General features: G+C 39.4%; 1 protein-coding gene across 1 annotated transcript in view; it reads left to right on the top strand.

The window, feature by feature from the left end:
- The window catches only part of LOC121515389 (nuclear factor of activated T-cells, cytoplasmic 3-like), a 39,052-nt gene continuing 17,645 nt past the window's right edge, over positions 1-21,407 (top strand). The window contains exons 1-5 of the mRNA XM_041796133.1: positions 1-370; positions 13,520-14,204; positions 14,648-15,046; positions 15,853-16,012; positions 20,977-21,176. Coding sequence (XP_041652067.1) covers positions 298-370; positions 13,520-14,204; positions 14,648-15,046; positions 15,853-16,012; positions 20,977-21,176 — 1,517 coding nt within the window. The 5' untranslated portion in view covers positions 1-297. The remainder of the gene's footprint in view (positions 371-13,519; positions 14,205-14,647; positions 15,047-15,852; positions 16,013-20,976; positions 21,177-21,407) is intronic.

Here is a 21,407-nt window from a genome sequence, read left to right as displayed (position 1 = left end):
CTCATAAGGATCAACCTGGAGGAGAGTTAAACTCGCAGCTCCAAACAGAAACACCGAACGCACCAACTTCTCTCAATAATGGGACTTTTACGGTTCTTCTACCGAGCACGGAGGCGTTTTAAGTAACCGTGTGCACGTTGGCGGACAACTTTTAGTCGGGGGAATCGGTCGACGTGTTGCTCGCGCTTCAGTTTCAACAAGAGTTCTGCTTTCTGTCGGATGGGAGTGAGTGAGACAGGTCAGTTTTAGAGACAGACAGGTCGGTTCTAACGGACATTTAACGGTTCTTTCGGTTCGATGTCCACGGTAAACTGCGCCGAGGAGCTGGACTTCAGACTCATCTTCGAGGAGGACGGCAGACAGACGGCAGGTACGTGTCATTTTGGCGACGTTAGTTAGAAAATTGTCAACTTTGGAAAGCACGCGATAACTAGACAGCGTCATCGGATGTTAACTCGGTGAACTTCAAAATAAAACACGACTCATCGTTGCAACGTAATTACAACAATCTGATTAGATATACGAGCACCGTAGGAATACCTTTGATTAAATTACACGATAATTTTCAATTAAACGTAAGAATTTATTTCGAATGTATAAAAAATGAGAAAAATGTTTATATTAAAAATAGAAGTAAGTTAAAATAATTTAACATTAAATAATCAAAAACCAGAAGAAGTCAGTATTGTTCGAACTAGTTACAAAATGCCTAGTTTAAAGCTAAATATTTTTATAAGTAGTCGAAAAAAAGAGAGTAATGGACAAAATAAAAACATGAAATTTTAAGCCACTCCTTTAAGATTTGCTCGAGGCAAAGTAGATTATAATAGAGATAAAAATAATATTATTGTAGTTAGTGGAAATTACACATATAGAAGGCTGAGAACAAAATAACATGGGTCATACTTTAAAAATCTATTATATTTTCCCATGAGATCAAGTGTAAAATGAATGAAATATCAAAACACATCAATTGTTAAACCTTTCCTGTAAGATTTATCATTTTATTTTTCATATGTTGACTCAATGGCAACATATTTGGCGGCCTCATATATCAACAAACTTACAAAACTATTAAGTCAAGAAAATATGCTTTAAAAAATAATGTAGCAATAATGAAAATGCAGATTCCCTTCTTCAAAAACCAAAAAATATCACTGGTTACTTACTAAGTATAATATTTTCACGGTATACTGTCACTGGACTTTATTACTATAAAAACAAAACACAACAAAACAAATAAATAAATAAAATAAAATAAACAAACACGGATACGTCTTAATTTCTGCGTCGTTTCGCCTTTAAGTTTTACTGTGAAAATAACAACCGGAAGTTGTGCTAGTCTTAATTCCGTTACTTGACGTTTCCAGCTGTCTGTTGATATATTTAGGCGAAATTTAAATACGGTTCAAGAGGTGAAGAAGTGACTTAATCTGCCTCTTTCTTAAACCACCGAGGGCTGTAGAGTCTCTACTGTATCTGCTGCTGTTATTGATTAGTTAACTACAGTTTTAATCGATTATTCATCCGGCTAAACAAGTTGTTGCAGTAATTGTGGATCAACTAATGTATATCGTAGTTTTTGCTGCTAAGACTCATTAGCTTTAACCTAAAGTATTTAAGGCTACGGCTAATCTAAATAGTTTACTTAGCAAACCACATCTGATTATTGCATGTATGGGACATGATGGTACATTTGCATTTAAACCAGTTTGGTCAGTTGAAGCCTCCTACATTAATATCAGTCCAGCTGTGGGTAATATTAAGTCCCAAAAATGCTGCAAACTCCTGATTTTTAAATACTTATCCTGCCCTTATTAGTCGATTTGGAACAACTTTTCTGGATCAATAATCTTGTACATTTTCCACCTCTGCTGACAACACAGTAGCTTTCAGCGAGAGAGAATGATTCCACATCACATCCAAAACAGAAAAAGACTGGAGTGTTGACAGCTCAGAGTCCCATCATGCCCTTGGGCAGTGTTAAGATGTGTTTTAGATGTGTTTCGTTGTGTTTGGATACTTCCTGTCGTACAGAGACACATGTGCACCATGAGTGAAGTTATCCACTGAGTTAGAGTCCCCCGTCTGTGACTGTAGGTGCTCCTAAAAGATGCTCCATATTCGATAAGATAGTCCATATTCTCCATCAGTGTTCATTCCTTTGCTCTTAGGTTGAATCTCTGCTTTGCTCTTGATAGAGGAGTCCCACCTTACCACAGAGTTTCTACAGTTACTGCTGATCTGTCATTTTGTTAAATATTTAACTCTTTCAAAGTGCAGAGTGGACCAATATACCCACGTTTAAAGTGTTTTATTTAAACACCATATGCATTTAATCAACACTAAATTAACACAGTCGATTTTGCTGTGCATTTGACTCTATCACAGAGGTGTGACTTCACTCCTAGGTAGGGCCGGGTTATATTTCCTTCTGTAATATTCGAATCACAGAAGGTGCAAAATGTGTTTTCAAAATAGCAGAGTAATACATTTTTTTCTGCAGAATTGTTATGCTCTATAAAGAATGCAAACATTCAAGTGTCAATTTTCTTTTAGAATTGTTTACAAAAAAGTCCTATTTTCCATTTAGGGCTGGGCAATCGATCGAAAATTAGATTAAAACACAATATAGCCTGCTGCAATTTTTCAAATAGCAAAAGGTGCAATGTTTCTTTGACCTGAAATTTGTGTCAAAATAGCAGTTTTATTTTTATTTTTTTGCAGCAGATATTATGCATGACATATCATGCAATCATTCAGATGTCATTTTATCATAATAGTCTAAAAAAATCCTACCTTCTTCATTTTTGTACTTTTTCTTAGAATGACAAAAACCCTTCAATGCAAACATTCATATTCAATTTGCAGTATGAGTCAAAATCAGCAGAATCAGACTCTTTTAAAGAATCGTTCAGCTCTCGTTTAGGTAAAAGAAAGTTAAGGAATAATCACATATCATATCATATATGTCATCAGCAGTGCACAGAAAATCACAGGCTGTGCTCTCCTCTCCTTAGAGGAGCTGTTCAGGTCCCGCTGCCACAGGAAGGCCCTGGGCATCCTGAAGGACTCATCCCACCCAGCACATCACCTTTTCCAACTGCTACCCTACGGAAGACGGTTCAGGACAATAAGAACCAAAACTAACAGACTTAAAAACAGCACCTATCCCAGAGCAGTTTCAGTATTTAAAGAGAAAGTGCCCGAGCACTAAATGGAACTGCAAAAACAATTTTACTGTACGCTGTACAATGACAATAAAAATGATTCTGATTCTGATATATTGCAATACTGGGTAAGAAAATCGTAAATAGATTATTTCTCAAAACTGGTCAGCCCTATTACCATTTTTATGTATGTTTGCCCTTATTTAAAGTGAGAATGACATAAAGACATTTCCTTCAATGCAATAGTTCATATCAAATTTACAATGAGTCAAAATATTACATTAAGATTTTCTTTTAAATTGTTCAGCCCTAATTTATTTTTTTGTACAATAATATTGTGTTGGATATAATATAGCCTGTTGACTGAAAAATATAAAAAGCCGGGAACTAAAATATCACATAATAAATAGCAATTTTTGAGTAAAAAATCACAGATTATTTTCTCAAGTTGTTCAGCTCCTTTCCCAGGTTTTCTAAAGCTGAGTGTGACGCAGAGTCAGACCCATAAGCTGAGCTCCTCTGCACCACGCAGTGATAATTTTCAGCTGTTTTTAATCTTAGTCTTAGTTTTAGTCCTTAAAAGAAATGCATTTTAGTTTTAGTCCCATTTTAGTCATTTCTATCCCTTTTAGTTTAGTTGCCGAAAACTCAACATTTTAGTCTAGTTTTAGTCCATAAAAGGTCCGCACATTTTAGTCTTTACTTTTAGTCCAAGCATTTATTCTCTTGCCTAAATCTGGTACCAAATCATGGTAGTGTGTTCTCTGCCAAACCTGGGGTCCCTGCTTTCTACAGCTGAGAGGCAGAATAGATACAGATGTATGGTTTTTGACAGAATTACCTACAGTGGAGAAATATCATGGATTTTGAATGTCTGATAAAAATTAAATTACATTCTAGTCTAGTTTTAGTCATCTTGATGAAAACTAAACTTAGTTTTTGTCAGTTTTAGTCATCACAGATCTATTTTTGTTAGTTTTAGTGCAGTTTTTGTCATGGATAAAAGGCTGTCGACAAATAGTTTTAGCTATAGTTTTAGTTGACGAAATCAACACTGGCACCACGTTACTCCAGCAGCTCCTGGAAGAGAAACAGTGGCAGAACTTCACAACAGGGAAATAGCTGCCATGGCTGTGTTTGCTGTGCTTCCTCACGTTGACAGCTCGCTCCCTGATTGGCTGTCGTTCCATTCCAGGTAACAGTCCTGCTGATGCCTGCTCAGTCCTCAATGCTCCGCCCACACAACGGTATTTCTAGTTGTAAATGTAGCACATGCTTAATATTTCAAATATGAGCAGCTGATGGTCTCTGGAGCCGATATGGGAGGGTAAAATCTGTCTTAACACGCCTCACACCACCAGAAAATCTATCAAGGTAACCTTTGGAACCGTCTGATAATCAGGCCTTTGCTGGCTGTGGATAGAAGGATGATTATTGTTTAGTTTACCCTCCTCAAGACAACATTTTCATCTTACTCATTTTTTTTCACTGACAGTTGAAACCCAGAGACGTGTAACTGACAGTATTGACTATTTGAAGGATGATTTTTTGGGTGGTTTCTTGCCTTTATTTGACAGGACAGTGGCTAGTGCAGGAAATGTAGGAAAGGAGCCACAGGTCAGATTTGAACCCAGGCTGGGAGAATTACAGCCTCGGTACATAGAGCGTGACCTAAGCACTAACCACTAACCCCTATAAAAGTAATTTATGAATAATAACTGAGCTCCAGCAGGTTATAGGTTTTATATATCCTCTGTTCTTCATACCAAAAATGACTTTTAAAGAAGAAATCCTCATCGTATATTTTAAACACCGAGCCATAAATCAAGGGAATAATCTGTGTGTGACTCCATAATAATATAATGACCCCTGTTAAAACCAGAGTCCTTTCTTTTCTGCCTCTCTGGATTGAAATAGATAGTAGTGGCAGTATTTTCTGCAGAGGGAAGAATCAGTTAATTGTTTAATCCTGTTAGCTCTACTCTCATTCAGTTACAGCAAAGTGCGCCTTAGAGGACTGTGTAGTTTTGGATAATTGGATTAACGAGTCTGACTTTGGAAATAACATCCTACACATGCACTAAACTGGCGCCTTTCTACGTTTTTGTTTGTAAACTCTTTGTAAATCTTTCTCTCTGAGAGTGAAACACTTTAAGATGTAAAATCATGGATTCATTGAGGCTAAAGCACGTGAAATGAGCTGATCTATATCAACACTGATGAGTCAGATCAGGTCGTCTCTAAACTGAAGATAAAAGAGTCGATTGTGTTTGAGTTTCTGGTTGCTATCAAACTGTTTAAACACAGGACTGTTTTTAGCATCTATCAGTGTTTATGTGAACAGTGTTTGCAGAAAGTTCTGGATTCACAGCCTGCAGCGTGAAACGGCTTCGTAGAGAGGGGACGAGGGGATGCTGTCTGTGCTTTCTACAGAGGTAGCAGAGACGTTAAAAAGGTGAAAATAGGATCAGCGGAGCCAGCGGGCCAGATATATGAGGAGCTCCCGCTGTGCTGAGCTCTCTCACTTTCCTAGAAGACAGATGAAGACTTGCACTATCACACTATCGAGTATCAGAATGAATAACAACAACGCTTCAATACAGCAGTCATGAGATTACTCTATGTAAACACTTTCTCTCTGTCTCTCTCTGCACAACAAACAATGGCAGCTCTGTCATTATCACAGAAAAAGTGGAGATGCAACATTATTTGTAAAAATAAGAGCTGACATAAATACCAAACACCAGTGGAGATTAGAGCCTAACTGATTGATCGGCGATTAATCGGGCCGATTATAGCGTATCACAGATTAATTAACATCGGCCAGTATGTAGCCGATATGTTAACTTTTTGCTGGGCTATGCTCCTGTCGCTCTACTCCTGTCTGTCTACACCTGTGTGTCTCTGCTGAACTCAGCCCGAGTGCCTGGCCCTTCCCCCTCACACACAGAGTTCAGCAGCAGCTCTTCCCCACTCAGTGTTGCCAATTTAGCGACTTTGTCGCTGTATTTGGTGAGTTTTCAGACCCCTCTAGCAACTCTTTTTACAAAAAAGCGACTAGCAAATGGTGTTATTGGAGAGTTTTGGAGACTCTGACGTGAAAGCATGTATCGTTGCTGCCGTGGGTCCCTCCCTGTCCCTAAGCACTCACAGGCAGCCCAGTCCTCGTGCAGCAGAGCATTCACTCGGCTGCAGCAGAAAAGAGGTCTAAGACCAAGGAAACGGTGAGAGAAACTGCTTTTTTTTTTACTACATGATAAGCTGTGACTGTATAAAACAACATAACACTACACTTTAGAGCCCCATGACAATAACGTCCTCGCAGAAACACGCTGTTAGGGCACGTCAAGGAGAGCATGCTAGTTTTTTCACTTAAGTTTCAGAGAGCGTATTACAGCGTTTTAATGCCACCTAAGTTGCATCTTTGTGAAATAAACAAAGATAAATGCAACTGTTAATTCCCATGTCCACATTTGTGTTCATGTACAGTATATATCCTGTGTATATTAATGTTCTTATTTCATATATCGACTGATATATTGGATATCTGCTTTTTTTTAGCCCCCAATATCGGCATCGGCCCCAAAAATTCCATATCGGTTGGTCTCTAGTGGAGATACTTGCTTATTATTTCTTTTGGTCAGTAAACGGTAGCACAGCTGTCACCAGGTTTTATAACCGGCCCCCAGAAGATCATTAAATTCAGAAAAGGAGAAAAAGAAGATGTTGTTGCTTTAAAGAGTGTCTTTTGGCTTTAAATCTCTACAGCTGTTAAATCCAATAAAAACAATTATTATAGAAATAGTTTGAGAAAAATTTAACATTTGATCTGCTTTTACAGAAAAATCCATTGTCAACCATTATAAGTTAATATTTTAAAGACCTTTAAAGGGATACCTCAACATTTTGGCAAATTCACCCATTGCCATAATTGCTATAGTCTTAGTAATAGGTTCGTTACCTTTAGTTGTCAGTGCAAGCTGTTTGTAGATCGGTGCTGCCGAGTTCGGACCTGCTGCGCCAACTCAATGTAAGCAGACGGTATCCCGACTTTCCCTCATCAAATACATCAAATTCACAATCCAACAACTCCAAAACGCTCTCATGGACAAGTTGTGACCTGCACATTCACCACGCTATGAAATAATAAAATTTAATTATGTAACATTACGACACATGAAGCAAATACTCGGAACTATTTCTTGAGTGAACCACTGGGCGGAGTGACACAGTGCAGCAGCCATGTCTGGGGTGTAGTTCCGGCTTTGCATTTAACCTTAAAACATCTCCGTCTCGTAATGTTCCATAATTATTTCATAGCGTGGTGAATGTGCAGGTCACAACTTGTCCACGAGAGCGTTTTGGAGTTATTGGATTGTGTATTTGATGAGTTTGACGAGGGAAAGCCAGAATACCGTCTGCTTACATTGAGTTGGCACAGCAGGTCCGAACTCAGCAGCGCCGATCTACAAACAGCTTGCACTGACAACTTAAGATAACAAACCTATTACTAAGACTATAGGAATTATGGCAATGGGCGAATTTGCCAAAATGTTGAAGTATCCCTTTAAGACTGGTGGAAATGTTGCAAAAATAGCCAAATACATTGTGGAAAAGGGGTTAGAGAGCGGCACAAAGGGACAAAAATTGCCGGGAAAAGTGGTAAAATTGATAAAAGATAAAAGAGTCAAAAAGTATCAAAAATGGGTTAAATGTGGCAAAAATGGTGAAAAAAGTAATAAAAATTGGTTTAAAAGAGGGAAAAATGATAAAAAGTTGATAAAAAAATTGATTAAAGAGTGGCACAAAGGGGAATAAACATGAAGGGAAAGGGGTAAAAAGAGGTAAAATAATGGCAAGAATTGGGTTAGAGAGGCAAAAAGGGTCAAAAAGTATCAAAAATGGGTCAAAGGTGGCAAAATATTGCAAAAATATCCTGGCAAAGTAGTGAAAAGCGGTTAAAGAGTGGCAGACAGAGGTAATAATTGTCAGGAAAGTGGCTAAAAGGAGATAAATAGTAGGGCTGAACAATTTAGAAAATAATCTAATTGTGATTTTTTTCTCCAATATTGCGATTGCGATTTAATATGACATTAATTTTAGGTCCCTCATCTTATATTTTATTCAACAAATATAAGCATAAATCGTTCTATATTATAACCAGCACAATATTAGAAAAAAACATCTAATTGGGATTTTGGCTCATATAGCAAATTTGATATGGATTGCTATACTGAAGGGATAATAATTTTATAATGTTCTTCTCATTTTGATTAAGAAAAACATCTACATGAACTGGGAAAGTAGGATTTTAGTAAACTATTCTGAAATAAAGACATTTGTATGTATGCATAATGTGTAGAACATGAAATCTCTGCTGCAAAAACTTGTATCAAATTGGTATTTGGGCACATTTTAGGATAAAACAATATTGCACTGTCTGGGTTTTGAAAATTGCAGCAGGCCATGTTGCGATTCAATCTAATTTGTGATTAATTGCCCAGCCCTAATAAAGAGTGGCAAAATGGGAGAAAAGTTGCAAAACGTGGTTTGAAAGTGGCAAAAATTTTCAAAATGGGTCAAGAGTGGCAAAAAATGTTGCAGAAATGGCCAGATGAGGTAGTGAAAAGGGGTTAAAAAGTGGCAAAGATGAGTTAATATTGGTGCTAAATAACAACTTGGTTTGAAAATACAACTACCAGTACAAAAATATGTTAATTAGGCCAAAATATTTATTTGAGTTTTGTTTATTGGAAAATCCGGCCCCCAAGAGTCTCTGTCACGACTAAATCTGGCCCTTGTGCAAATGTACTTGATCACCCCTGCACTAGGGCATTTAAAGTGGTGTCAGTATTAGGGCTGGGCAATTAATCGCAAATTAGATTGAATCGCAATATGGCCTGCAGCAATTTTCAAATCACAGAAGATACAATATTTCTTTGACCTTTAAATTTGTGTCAAAATACCCGTTTAGACATTTTTATGCGGCAGAGATGCTATGCATTGCATATCATGCAATCATTCCAGTGCCGTATTTTTAGGATTGAATTTTTAGATTGTACAAAAAATCCTATTTTCTTCATTTTTGTATGTTTTTCTAATTTGATATGAGAATTATAAAAAAATGACCATTCCTTTTAATACATTAAATCATTTCCAATTTGCAAAATGACACAAAATCATCACAATAAAATATTTTTTCAAAATTATTCAGCCCTCGTTCAATCTGATATTGTGTTGGTTATAGTATAGAAGGAATTATTGCTTTTTTTGCTGGAAAAATGTACGAGATTAGGAACTTAAGAAATAATTGCATATTAAATTGCAATTGCAATATTGGTTAAAAAAATTGCAATTAGATTATTTTCCCAAATTGTTCAGCCCTAGTCAGTATTGAAAGGTGACTTTTACTTGTGTGGAAAATCAACATTTCTGGTAGGTTTGCAGTCCTAATATTCACTGGTCTTTTCTGTAATGATACTTTCAACAACAATCAGCATCATTACTGGCAAACAGAAGCTCTTTTAGTGAATGCATGTTGATATTATGGCTGTAGAGTGTTCATCTGTGGTTCAGTTTGCTGCATCAACCAGAAAATGAAAGAGAGAATAATGCTGCAGCTGAAAGATCACTGAGGAAGTCTGCAGGTGATGACACTGAGCCTCTTTCATAAATGCAAAACAAGCTGCTCCTCTTAAAACATTAATCATAAACAATAATAAACAGTCAGACAGATGGATGCAGAGCCAGACGGAGAGATAAAAAGATAAATGAATGCATGCACAGAGAGGGAGGAGTGTGTTTGTGTTTCAGACAGCTTGACGCTCAGCGTCTGTCTGCCGGCAGCTTTTACTTCCTGGTATTCTAACCGCTCTGTGCACCCAGGAGGTGGGAGGGCAGACGTAGTATCAGGTCTCGTTTTTCAGGGTTATCACTGCAGAGAAGCAGCGAGTGAAACTGCTGGAGCAGATCGCTGTTGCCGCTCTGACGCCTTTTTTGCATGCAGCATGAAAGGTGTGTGTGAGAGTGAGAAAGAGGGTGTGATTAGCAGTCGGGTGTGAGCAGCTGTGTGAATGAACTGTTGAAGATAATCTGTCCACAGATAGTTTAGGAAATGAACTGAAAAGGCACAATGCAAGAATTTTCTATGGCGAGGATTAAGTCAGTCAAAGGTTGTACCCCCATATACCGCTCTCAGCTTCCTGCAGACTGTTTGTTGTTTACGGTCCATCCTTTGTGGATCATGAATTATCTAAGCTCTCAGAGTGCATTAGCAGTAATGTGATGTCCATCTGCTCTGCTAGCAGCTGGAGTGAAAAGGGATGCACAGTATTATCGCAGAGCTTTCCACAGACGTGGAGTGATCAGAGAGGGTTTTTCCACTGTCTGTGGAAAGCCCTCCACATGTGGTCATTGCTCCTGCGTCTCCTCTCTCACACTCTCAGGAGTGAGGCAGACTCAGGCATCTGCAGTGTTTCCCATGAAACAACACAACACTCTAATGGTGGGAGTGAATTATTGGTGTATCGGCTAAAACGTTAATTATTATTATCAGCAGATGTGAAAATGTCTGCTGATATTTTAAGCCAATACATCTGCCATACGTAGTGCCTGTAAAAAAGTATTCACCCCCTCGGATGTTTTACCCTTTAATTGATTTTTATAAATCAGTCATAATCAATATGATTTGGCTTTTTTGACCAACAGAATTAAAAAATCCTCTCCCATGTCGAAGTTTTCTTGCAGACTCAATAAGATTGTCCTCCAGGATTTCCTTCTAACCTCCACCTTCACAAGCCTTCCAGGGCCGACTACCGAGAAGCATGCCCACAGCATGATGCTGCCACCACTGTGCTCCACAGTGGGAATGGTGTGTTTGTGGTGATGTCTCATGGTCTCATCAGACCAAAGCACTTTCTTCCTCTTGACCATGGAGTCTCCCACAGTCCTTCTGGTGAACTCTAGTCCAGATTGAATCTGAGTTTTCTTCAACAGTGTCTTTCTCTTTGCCACTCTCCCATAAAGCTCTGACTGGTGAAGAACCCGGCCAACAGTTGTTGTCTGCAGAGTCTCTCCATCTCAGCTGCTGAAGCTTGGAACTCCTTCAGAGTAGTCACAGGTGTCTTGGTGTCCTCTCTCACTAGTCTCCTTCTTGCACGCCCACTCAGTTTGTGAGGACGGTCTGATCGAGGCAGATTTACACATGTGACATATTCCTTCATTTCTTCATGATGGATTTAACTGAACTCTGGGGATGTTCAGAGTCTTGGAGATGTTTTTGTATCCATCCTCTGACTTAGACTTTTCAGTGACCTTTTCTCTGAGTTGCTTGGAGTGTTCTTTTGTCTTCATGGTGTAATGGTGGCCAGGGATACTAATTAACCAGTTACCAGACCTTCCAGACACAGGTGTCTTTATTCTGCAGTCACTTGAGACACAATGCAGTCACTTATTTTGTGTTGTACATTTTTATGTTATTGACATTATTTTGTAGAAATCATTTTTTTCTTTGACATTATAAAGTTTTTTTGTAAAAAGCCAAATTAAATTGACCATAATTGATTTATAAAATCAATAAAAGGGTAAAACATTGCAGGGGGTGAATACTTTTTATATCCACTGTATGAGTTGAAGGTATGAATGAACCATAAAGGCAAGTGTCCATTACAACTGTTTTTGCAGTGGCAGTGTTAATCTTTTTGGTATAAACCAGTTATTTCAGTGTTTTCTGTGTGCTGAGGAGTTGCTGCACTCAGCATTTTGGTGGAAAATAGGCCAACTTTTGAACCGGCACAACTTCTTAAAGCAGTGATACTCAACATGTGGCTCCAGAGCCACATGTGGCTCTTCTGTGATGATTTGTGGCACTTTTTTGTCTTAATTTGAAATATTATTCCCCAGAAAACCTTAAAAAGGGAAACTTTGACCTCAGAAATGATCCAATGCAAGTCACATAAATCAATTAGTTTCCCACACTTATACAGTAGGCTTTAATTTTATTCTTTGTCTGCATATTTCTATTACTCTTATTTGCATTTTTGCCCCTTTTTTCATTTTTTTCCACTTTTCATAAATTTTCGTTCTTTTAGCCCATTTTGCCACTTATTTTTGCTACTTTTTTCCCTATTTTTGCCATGTATATCCTGCTTTTTGCAATTTGTCCCCCTTTTTTTGCCACTTTCACATTTGAGCTGCCTTATGCCCATTTTTTGCTGCCTTTTTGCTGCTTTTCACTCATTTTTTGCTGCACATTTAATACTTTTTTCCCATTTTTGCCATGTATATCTTGCTTTTTGTTATTTGCAATTTTTTCTCCCACTTTTTTCTTTGCCTCTTCTCACCCATTCAAATTCCCTTTGCCCATTTTTGCCACCTTCCTTCTGCTATTTTCCCATTTAAGTCACTTTTCACTCATTTTATACTTCATATTTTCCACTTTTAGCCCTTTTTGCCACTTCTTTTTGCTACATTTTCCACATTTTTGCCACGTATAGCTATCCTGCTTTTTTTTTTTTTAATTTTTTCCCCTTTTTTTTGGCACTTTCACGTTTAAGTTGCCTTTTACCCTTTTTTTGGCCATCTTTTTGCTGCTTTTCACTCATTTTTTTGCTATGTATTTTGCTTTTAGCCCATTTTGCCACTCTCAACTAATTTTTTTTTCACTTTTCACCCATTTTTGCCAATTCTGCCCTTTTTTGTGACTTTTCTTCACATTTTTGCCAATTTTCACCCAGTGTTTGCCGTTTTGTGCTTATTTTTTCCCCTTGTTGCCCATTTTTACCACTTTTGTGCCCATTTTTACCACCTTTAACTTAAATTCATTGTCACTTTAACCCTTTATTGCCACTTTCCACCTCTTAGATTGTGGCTCTTGTAAAGATATTTTTTTAAACATCGGGCTCTTTGGTTGAGCAGGGTTGAATAACACTGTCTTAAAGCATCCAGAAAAGCCATTAATTTTGCAGAATAAAAATAAATTGAATGCCTTGTATTTCAGTAGGGTCCTTGCACCCTTGGGTGTGCTCAGGCCCTAAACTTCTGCAGGTATGGTTGGGTTTAAAATCCACATATTTAATGGTTTATATTTCCCAGTGTGAAATACTGGTGCAGCAATAATGCTCAGGTTTTACTTCACAGAAGCTTTTTTAATGAATAGAGTTATGAAAGACGGTCCTCTTCCATTATAAAACACTGTTTGTCTTTAAAACAGTCTGTTGGTGATGTATGGACATTAACTGTTAGCTGCCATGCTCTGCTGCTGCTCCTTGACAGTGAAAGACCAAAGGTGTTTGCAATGCAAATGAGGCCAGGCCTGATTTACATGTCTGTTAATATCTGTCACCTCGCAGGTCCAGATCTCAATGAGAGGATTGTTAACACCTCTCAGGCTCTGACCCAGCAGCCCATCATCCAGGAGCTGCAGAGCCACCCTCCATGTCTCCCCTCCTCAGGCGACTACCAGCATGTTGGCTACCTGTCCCAGGGGCCCCAGTACGGCGCCCAGGGGAACCTCCGAGCCTTTGACTGCCCCAGCATCCAGATCACCTCTATCGCTCCAAACAACCATGTGGAGCCGGGGACAAGCCAGGAAGGTTTGGCCGTTGGCGGTGCAGAGGGGGGCTACCCTGAGGCGTCCTGGTCCAGGGGCCAGCTCTATCTGCCGCTGGACCCGTGCTACAGAGACCAGGCACTGTGCCCGAGCCCCTGCAGCAGCCTGTCTTCCAGGAGCTGGATGTCTGACCTCTCCTCCTGCGAGTCCTTCTCCCATGTCTACGACGACGTGGAGGGTGAGCTGAGGGACGCCGCTCGCCTCGCTCTGGGTTCCCCCATCGGGTCGCCCATGGGGTCCCCAGGGTGTGGGGGTGGGGCTTTTGGAGTTGAACTGTGGCAGCAGAAGTACCAGCATCCTCTGGCATTCAGTCCGCAGCTGTCCCCTCATCAGTCGCCTCGTCAGTCGCCTCGTCAGTCCCCCTGTCACTCCCCACGCACCAGTGTCACTGAGGAGAACTGGCTGAGCCGCCGGCCCACCTCCAGGTACGTGTCTTCATGTTTTAGTTCACCGGTAAGGGACCAGGTCAGTCTGCATGTACCCAGGATGGGTGGCTAAAACAGGAGCTGCCTCAAAACCAGCTCCCAGAACCGGATCATCCTTAAACGCAACATCACGACTTCCTCGTGACTTGCCGTCTTAAATTGAGTCTCCCTGTCAATCTAACTTAAGTATGCGCCACATAGTCTGTCACTATAACCCATTTAGACCAGGTATGTACTGAAGGAGAAGGAGGAGGATGCTGGTTCTGATTTGATTGATTATGATTTAACGACCATAAGGGCAAAGGTAGTTATTCAAAGTTAAAGCGTACAACATGTTCTTTAATTTCATGCTTCTATCTGCTGTTGAGACTGAGAAACAGAGATTTTAGTAAATGTTCAGACACCTTTACAACCCTTCTCATCCTGAATTGTCATTTCTCCAGACCCTCCTCCAGACCGACCTCCCCCTGCGGAAAGAGACGCCACTCCAGTGCCGACCCCCACGCCCGCTCTCCTTCTCCTCACCACTCCCCCAGCCCCACGCCAGGCGCCTCCCCCCGTGGCAGCATCACAGATGAGACCTGGGTGGGGAGCCCCGGCGGTGCCCTCGGACCCCTGTTGATGTCCGGCTACCAGGAGCTGGACGTCCCCTCTAAGACAAGGAGGACATCGGGAACCCAGCTGGGCCTCCTCCCCGGTCAGGGTGACTCTGGACTCGAGTCCTTCCAGGATTCTCCCGGGGAGGAGGGACGTGAGCAGGACGGGCTGGCTGAGCTCTTCCTTCAGGTGCCGTCCCACTTCAGCTGGAACAAACCCAAACCTGGAAACCCTCCGCTCTTCAGGTGGGCTCTAATTCTAGAGAAATTATCCAGGAGAGATAATAACTGTCTTTCTCACCAGTCTGCAAATATGTTTGATCAAGTAATCTGTTGACAAGATGGCGTCACAGGCGGCAGCCTTGGTACTTCACTTTCAATGTCTAGTAAAGAAGAGTGGGTTAGCATTAGTGTCTGAAACAGATGGATAGAGAGCAGAGGAGAGAGACAGAGAACTCTCCTGATCCTCAATAGTTAACCTCTTGAAATTAAAACGTCCCTTAGACTACAACTTTTAAACCGCCTATTAAATCATTTTTATTCTTTGGCTTTTATTTCAGCATGAGAGTTGTGTGATCTCTGTCCTTTCATGTCCTTTAATCTCTTAATCCCTGTGTTTTTATGTCTTTTTATTTTTGTCATAACTATGACAAAATTTAATTTTGACTTTCTCATAATTATGACGTTTTCTCTCATAGTTTTGACTTTTTAAAGCATCATTTTGACTTCTCGCATAATTTTGACTTTTTATCTTATAATTTTGTAATTTTGCCCAATAAAAATGATTTTAATATTATAATTATGACTTTTTATCTCATAATTTTGACTTTTTATGTTAGAATTAATTTTATTTGTTTTTATTGTGTTTATAATTGCTTTTATTGATTTGATAGTGTTCTTTTTTGTGTTTATTTCTTACTTCTTAACTCCGTTGAAGGTCGGAACACCATTGTCGGCTACGCTTGAACACACAGCAGCTTTTTGACTTGTAGAGGAAGTCAGAGAACTTCCTTAAAGCTTGATTGTTGTATTTTTGTCATTTCTGTCTCCAGGACATCCTCGCCCCCTCCTCTGGACTGGCCTCTGCCCAGCCAGTTCGAGCAGTTCGAGCTGAAGCTGGAGGTCCAGCCTCGGTCTTACCACAGGGCGCATTACGAGACGGAGGGCAGCAGAGGATCTATTAAAGCAGCTACAGGACATCCGGTCATTAAGGTAAACCCTGTCCTCTTAGAATGAAACTCTGTTTGATTTTGGCCCCATTTTTCATCCTTGTTGCAGAAAAGCATGCCAGATTCATTTTTGATCCAGAGAGAGCTTTTAATGTTGGCCAAAGATTCTGAGAAATGATGACAAACTCTGTTATGACGGTTATATTTGGAGACTAATGACTAATGGACTCAATTATTGAAGCTACATCCGCTTTTTAGAACAGCATTTTATGATAAAAATAACCCGTCTCCAGAAGGGCACTTCAGCATGACTTTTTAAAACGTCCAGAACAACATGCCTGAATGCAAATTATATGGCGGTTCACGTACAGTGGGCACGCTGTGTCCCCATGTAAACAGGCATACACAAAATAATAAGCGCTGCATCTCCTCCTTCAAATAGAGCTGATAATGCAGCTGGAAACAAAAAATATTTGCATAATGGCTTCCTTCCTGTGCATGATGGCTGTTGTAACATTTCAAAACACACAGGAAGCCCTGTTCATGCAGGATTATTATCAGCTGGGGACCATTTATAAAATGTGATGCTCCAGAATGCAAGGACGGAAGTTTTTCACTAAGGGTGACCTTTGGGGTGACACCCATGGGGTGTTGCCCAGATCGACGTGAAATAGTCTGTCTGGTGTCTCATGTCTTTAAAGATAACGCTTAAAATTCAAGGAGAAAACAAACAAACTACCGCATGATGACAGATAATAAGATAATGTTGTTCCTAAAGAAGTGTTGTAGTACTCAAGCCCAGGACTCAGACTCAAGTCCAACTTGAGTCCTGATTTGAAGGACTCGTGACTCTACTCGGACTCGAGGTCGAGTATGAAGAGGAGGACTCAAACCTTTTTTGCTGAATACTGTTTTATTCTGTAATATTTGTTTGTTTTTGTGTGAGAAAACCCCTCATAACTGATCAGTGTTCATGCAGCGCCCGGTGCGTTCATGTGAGTCTAACCTGCTGTCTGTGAAAATAACCAGAGGAGAGAGAGAGGAGGAGCGGGCGAGCCTGGGTGACGGAGAGAGAATCTGATAGGTTGATAGGTAGCTTAAACCTGTGGCTCTTCTCTGTATTCATGCTATAATTTTTCCAAGAAATTAAACCAAAATGCAACCAGCCTAAAATCTCCATCCGCTGCTCAGACTGCTCATATTAGCTGCTGTTGCTGCTGTACATTAATCCTCCTCAGTCTGGGACAGAGTGATAAAAACTCTTAAACCTTTTAGTGAGCCCCGTTAGTTACAAATATCAATCCAACGTTGAAATCTGCGTTAACATCAGCGAGATAACGCTGATTAGTGAGCTGAACAAGGTGGCATACAGGAAAATAATGATGCGTTTAATGACAACTCAGACTTTAGAGCAGTGATACTCAACATGTGGCTCATTTGTGATGATTTGGGGCTCTTTTATGTCTTAATTTGAAACATTACTCCCCAAAAACCTTAAAAAGGAAAATTTTACCTCAGAAATTGTCCATTGCAAGTAGCATTGATCAGTTTGTTTCCCACACTTATACAGTAGTCTTGAATTGTCAAACTTAATTGTTAACCTCTATTCTTTGTCTGCATATTTCCATTGCCCTTATTTGATTTTTTTTTTTGCTACTTTAATTCCATTTTTACTGCTTTTAGCCAATTTTTGAAATTTTTATCCTGCTTTTTGCTATTTTCTTTGCCCCTTTTTTTGCCACTGTTCGCCTGTTTAAGCTGCCGTTTGCAATTAAATGCCACTAATTTCCCATTATGCCACTCTTTCATGCTTTTTGCCCATTTTCCCCTCCTTTTTTCTGGGTTTTGCCCATTTTTGTCACTTTTTCACCATTTTTGTCACCTTTAACTCATTTTTTTTGCCACTTTTTGCTCATTTTTGCCACTTTCTGCCCTGTTTTGCCACTTTTCTCCCTGTGTTTGCAGCTTTAAGACCATTTTTGCCACTTCTTTTTGTCAGTTTTCTCCCCTTTTTGACATTTTTATCCTTCTTTTTGCAATTTTTTGCCCATTTTTGCCACTTCTCACCCGTTTAACCTGCCTTTTGCAATTAAATGCTACTTTTTGCCCATTTTTCCCACCCTTTTTCAGATTTTTGCCCATTTTAGTCAATTTTCTTTCATTTTTTGCAACATTTTTGCTACTTTTAACTCATTTTAATTGCCACTTTTCACCACTTAAATTGTGGCTCTTGTAAATGTATTTTTCAACAATTTGGCTCTTTGGTTGAGCAAGGTTGATTAACGCTGCTTTACAGCATTAAAGGGGGATGAAATTAAAACCTTTTTGTGATGTGTTCAAATTCAGAATTTCAGTTTTTAGTAGGAAATCTGATTAAATGCAGCCCTGGTTACATTAATGCATTAATGCTCGTGATTAATCTTGAAAACTTAATGCAAATAGTAACGCAGTTTAATCATCTCACTAAGTTTGACCACATCTTGCTCCTGTAGTCCTCCAGCGTGGATGTTTACCTGTCTGGGGGTGAAAGGTGAGAGGGTCAGACAGCCAGCAGTGATGAGTGAGGAGACAGACCCAGGTCTGCTTAACAGCAATTTTCTTTTGTAAAAGCTGGAGAATGTGAGTTAAGATAAAACCAAAACTATGGGTACATGCTGCAGTGATGAACTGTCTTTACACCAAAACACAACGAGTCTGAAGTTCCACCTTCAGGCAAAGCACATCTTTGCTAATGTTAGCAAAGACGCTAACAACAACACGGGGTCATATCACTCTGTTCAGCTGCTTCAGGACAGTTTTCTTCTTCAGCTGCTCAGATAAATATGGAGCCCCAGGCATGACATGGTCAAAAAAATGTAACTGTGGCCACAATATAGTTATAACATACACACGAAATACTAATTAATGGCCACAAAAAAACTACTTGTGGCAATGAAGTAGGTTTAACATGCGCACGAAATACCAATTAATAATATTAATATCATTCCTGGACAGCTGGGTAAGCAAATGGAGCGCACCTTCTCTAAGGTCTAAGGTAGAGGCAGTAGAGGGGCTAAAGCTACATGGATCCGCAGTGGATTCAGCAAAATTGAAGTTAAATGGCAAATTTCACGAGCTGAAGACGAAAAATATGATGCGTTCAGGTAACCCCAGTAAATTAGATGACTGTATTCTATATCTTATGATGTGTTCAAATGGGAACATTGAGTTAGGAGACCACTGGACATCAGTCTTGACTACCTCAGGGTAACAGCACACCTGATCATTCACTTTACAGCAGAAGTTATTCTCTACCTGATGTGTTTGTCTGCCGGGCTCCTCTGAAGATTATAAATATCATTGCGAAATATTATTGAGAATTTAGACGTTCTGATTTACAAACATTATAACGAAGCTGAGATGTCAATCCCTTAACGCCTGTTGTATCATATTTGATACATACTTTTATGATACCTCTATCTAATCAATATGCTCAATAGATTACTCAAAAAAACTTATGAATACAATCTAATAAATGATAGAAATGCCCTCAAGTGGATTATCAGTTACATAAAACACCTAATGAATGAAATGAGATACTAAAAATATGTATATGTTAAATTTTATGGAAGTTTTGATTTTTTAAAATTTCAGTAGAAAGTTAAATAAACATTTCAGTTCCAACAATTGAGAATTTTCTGGCTATTATTTGTGTTTTCGGGCTTTAAGGAGTTAAAAGTAAAAAACTATAGTTTAATATTTCTTTATTTATACACCATACTTTTTTAGTTTCAAACTAAAATGCAAGTAAATGGTAGTATTTTGAATGTATTATTTAAAAATATTTTTTTTCATAAAGCACTTTCAATCTGCTGTGGATAAAATTAGAAGAATAAAAATAAATCAATTGACAATAAAAACCTAAACATTAAAAACACGTCAAACTATAAAAACATATGATGTGATTAATCATGATTAATCACAGCATAGTGATGTGATTAACTTGATTAATTTTTTTTATCGAGTAACAGCACTATTAAAAACAACATTAAAAACAACAACACAAATAATCCTGTTAATATAACTAATATTATTGATGAGGAGTGTGAGATAATAAGAGTAACAGTATCAGTAAAAATCAAAGATCCTCATCCCAAAAGTCAGCTATCCCATGAATGTGAGTATTTTCATCGCTTTATTTCAGCTTAGGCTATTGATAGTACAATCATTAAAATAAGCCTTTAGTTGCAGACAGAATAAAACATGTTTACAGATGTAGACTCCAGACAGTTCACTGCAGCGATCCTTCAGGGATGTATTAAAGAGTAAAGGTTGTGTTCTGGTGATGTGAACTGACCCCTGGATCCTCTGGATCAGAGCGCTGGGGCAGGCCCCGGCACGTAAAGCTCCATCAAGGCCTCGTATGTAACGGACACCAGCGGGGCTATTCTGGGTGTCACATTCTCAGGCTGCTGCTAAAGCCAGACCAGCTTCCTGCTGCAAGATGTGTAAAAAGTCACAGAGCTGCTGGGTAACACAGGAAACGCAGAGTCATGCCTACGACGGCAGGATCATTTTCTTTTATTTTGAGTGTGAAATCCTCAAAAAAACTGCAGAGCAGTCTAGATCACCCCGTCCCAAACTCAAGCATGCTGCGACACAGGCGACCACCAGAACTCTCACAGAGCATTAACCTCCATGTTTTTATTTCATCCATGGAGAATTTCAATAGGAATGTGTAGCTTTGCTGATAAAAATGCTTACAACATCCATCCCTTCCTGATTAGAATAATTTATCAGACTCTAATATCAGTAGGAGTTCATTTACAATAAATGAGTGATCACAGACCACCGAGCGACTTCTTTATTGCCTCACCCTCCGTGAAATTCTTCACACATGGAGACAGGATATGACTAAGTGTCATCCCACCGAGTTTCATCAACTCAGACCGAAATAGCTGCTGAGATTTCTTTGCAGGAAGTTCATCTGCACCTTACATGTGTTTTATTGACTTTTTCTGTCTCCAGCTGACAGGATACAGCGAGCAGCCGGTCAGCCTGCTGTTATTCATCGGAACGGCAGACGACCGCTACCTCCGGCCTCACTCCTTCTACCAGGTCCACCGAGTGACAGGGAAGATGGTCACCACCAGCTGCCAGGAGAAGATGATGGGCTGCACCAAAGTCCTGGAGATCCCTCTGCTACCAGAAAATAACATGTCAGCCAGGTAAAATAGAAGATCAGCAGCTTAAACTTGAGGCAGAGGTTGATTTTTAAGGCAGAATGATTCCTGAAATACTGGCTCTTGGAAGTGGAATAGTAAGAATATAGCAGTATTTGAAAGGCTAGGGTGCTAGGTGGAGTGCTAAGTATCAAAGACAGAAATAATGTCGGCCTTTTGGACCTTTACTGAATTTTTTACATAGCACAAGTGTTTTGTCATGAGTCTTTGTTTTCA

Source organism: Cheilinus undulatus, linkage group 9, assembly GCF_018320785.1.
Source record: "Cheilinus undulatus linkage group 9, ASM1832078v1, whole genome shotgun sequence".
Lineage (NCBI taxonomy): Eukaryota > Metazoa > Chordata > Actinopteri > Labriformes > Labridae > Cheilinus > Cheilinus undulatus.
Note: the sequence above shows the minus strand (reverse complement) of the source record. Positions and strands in the feature narration are given on the sequence as shown.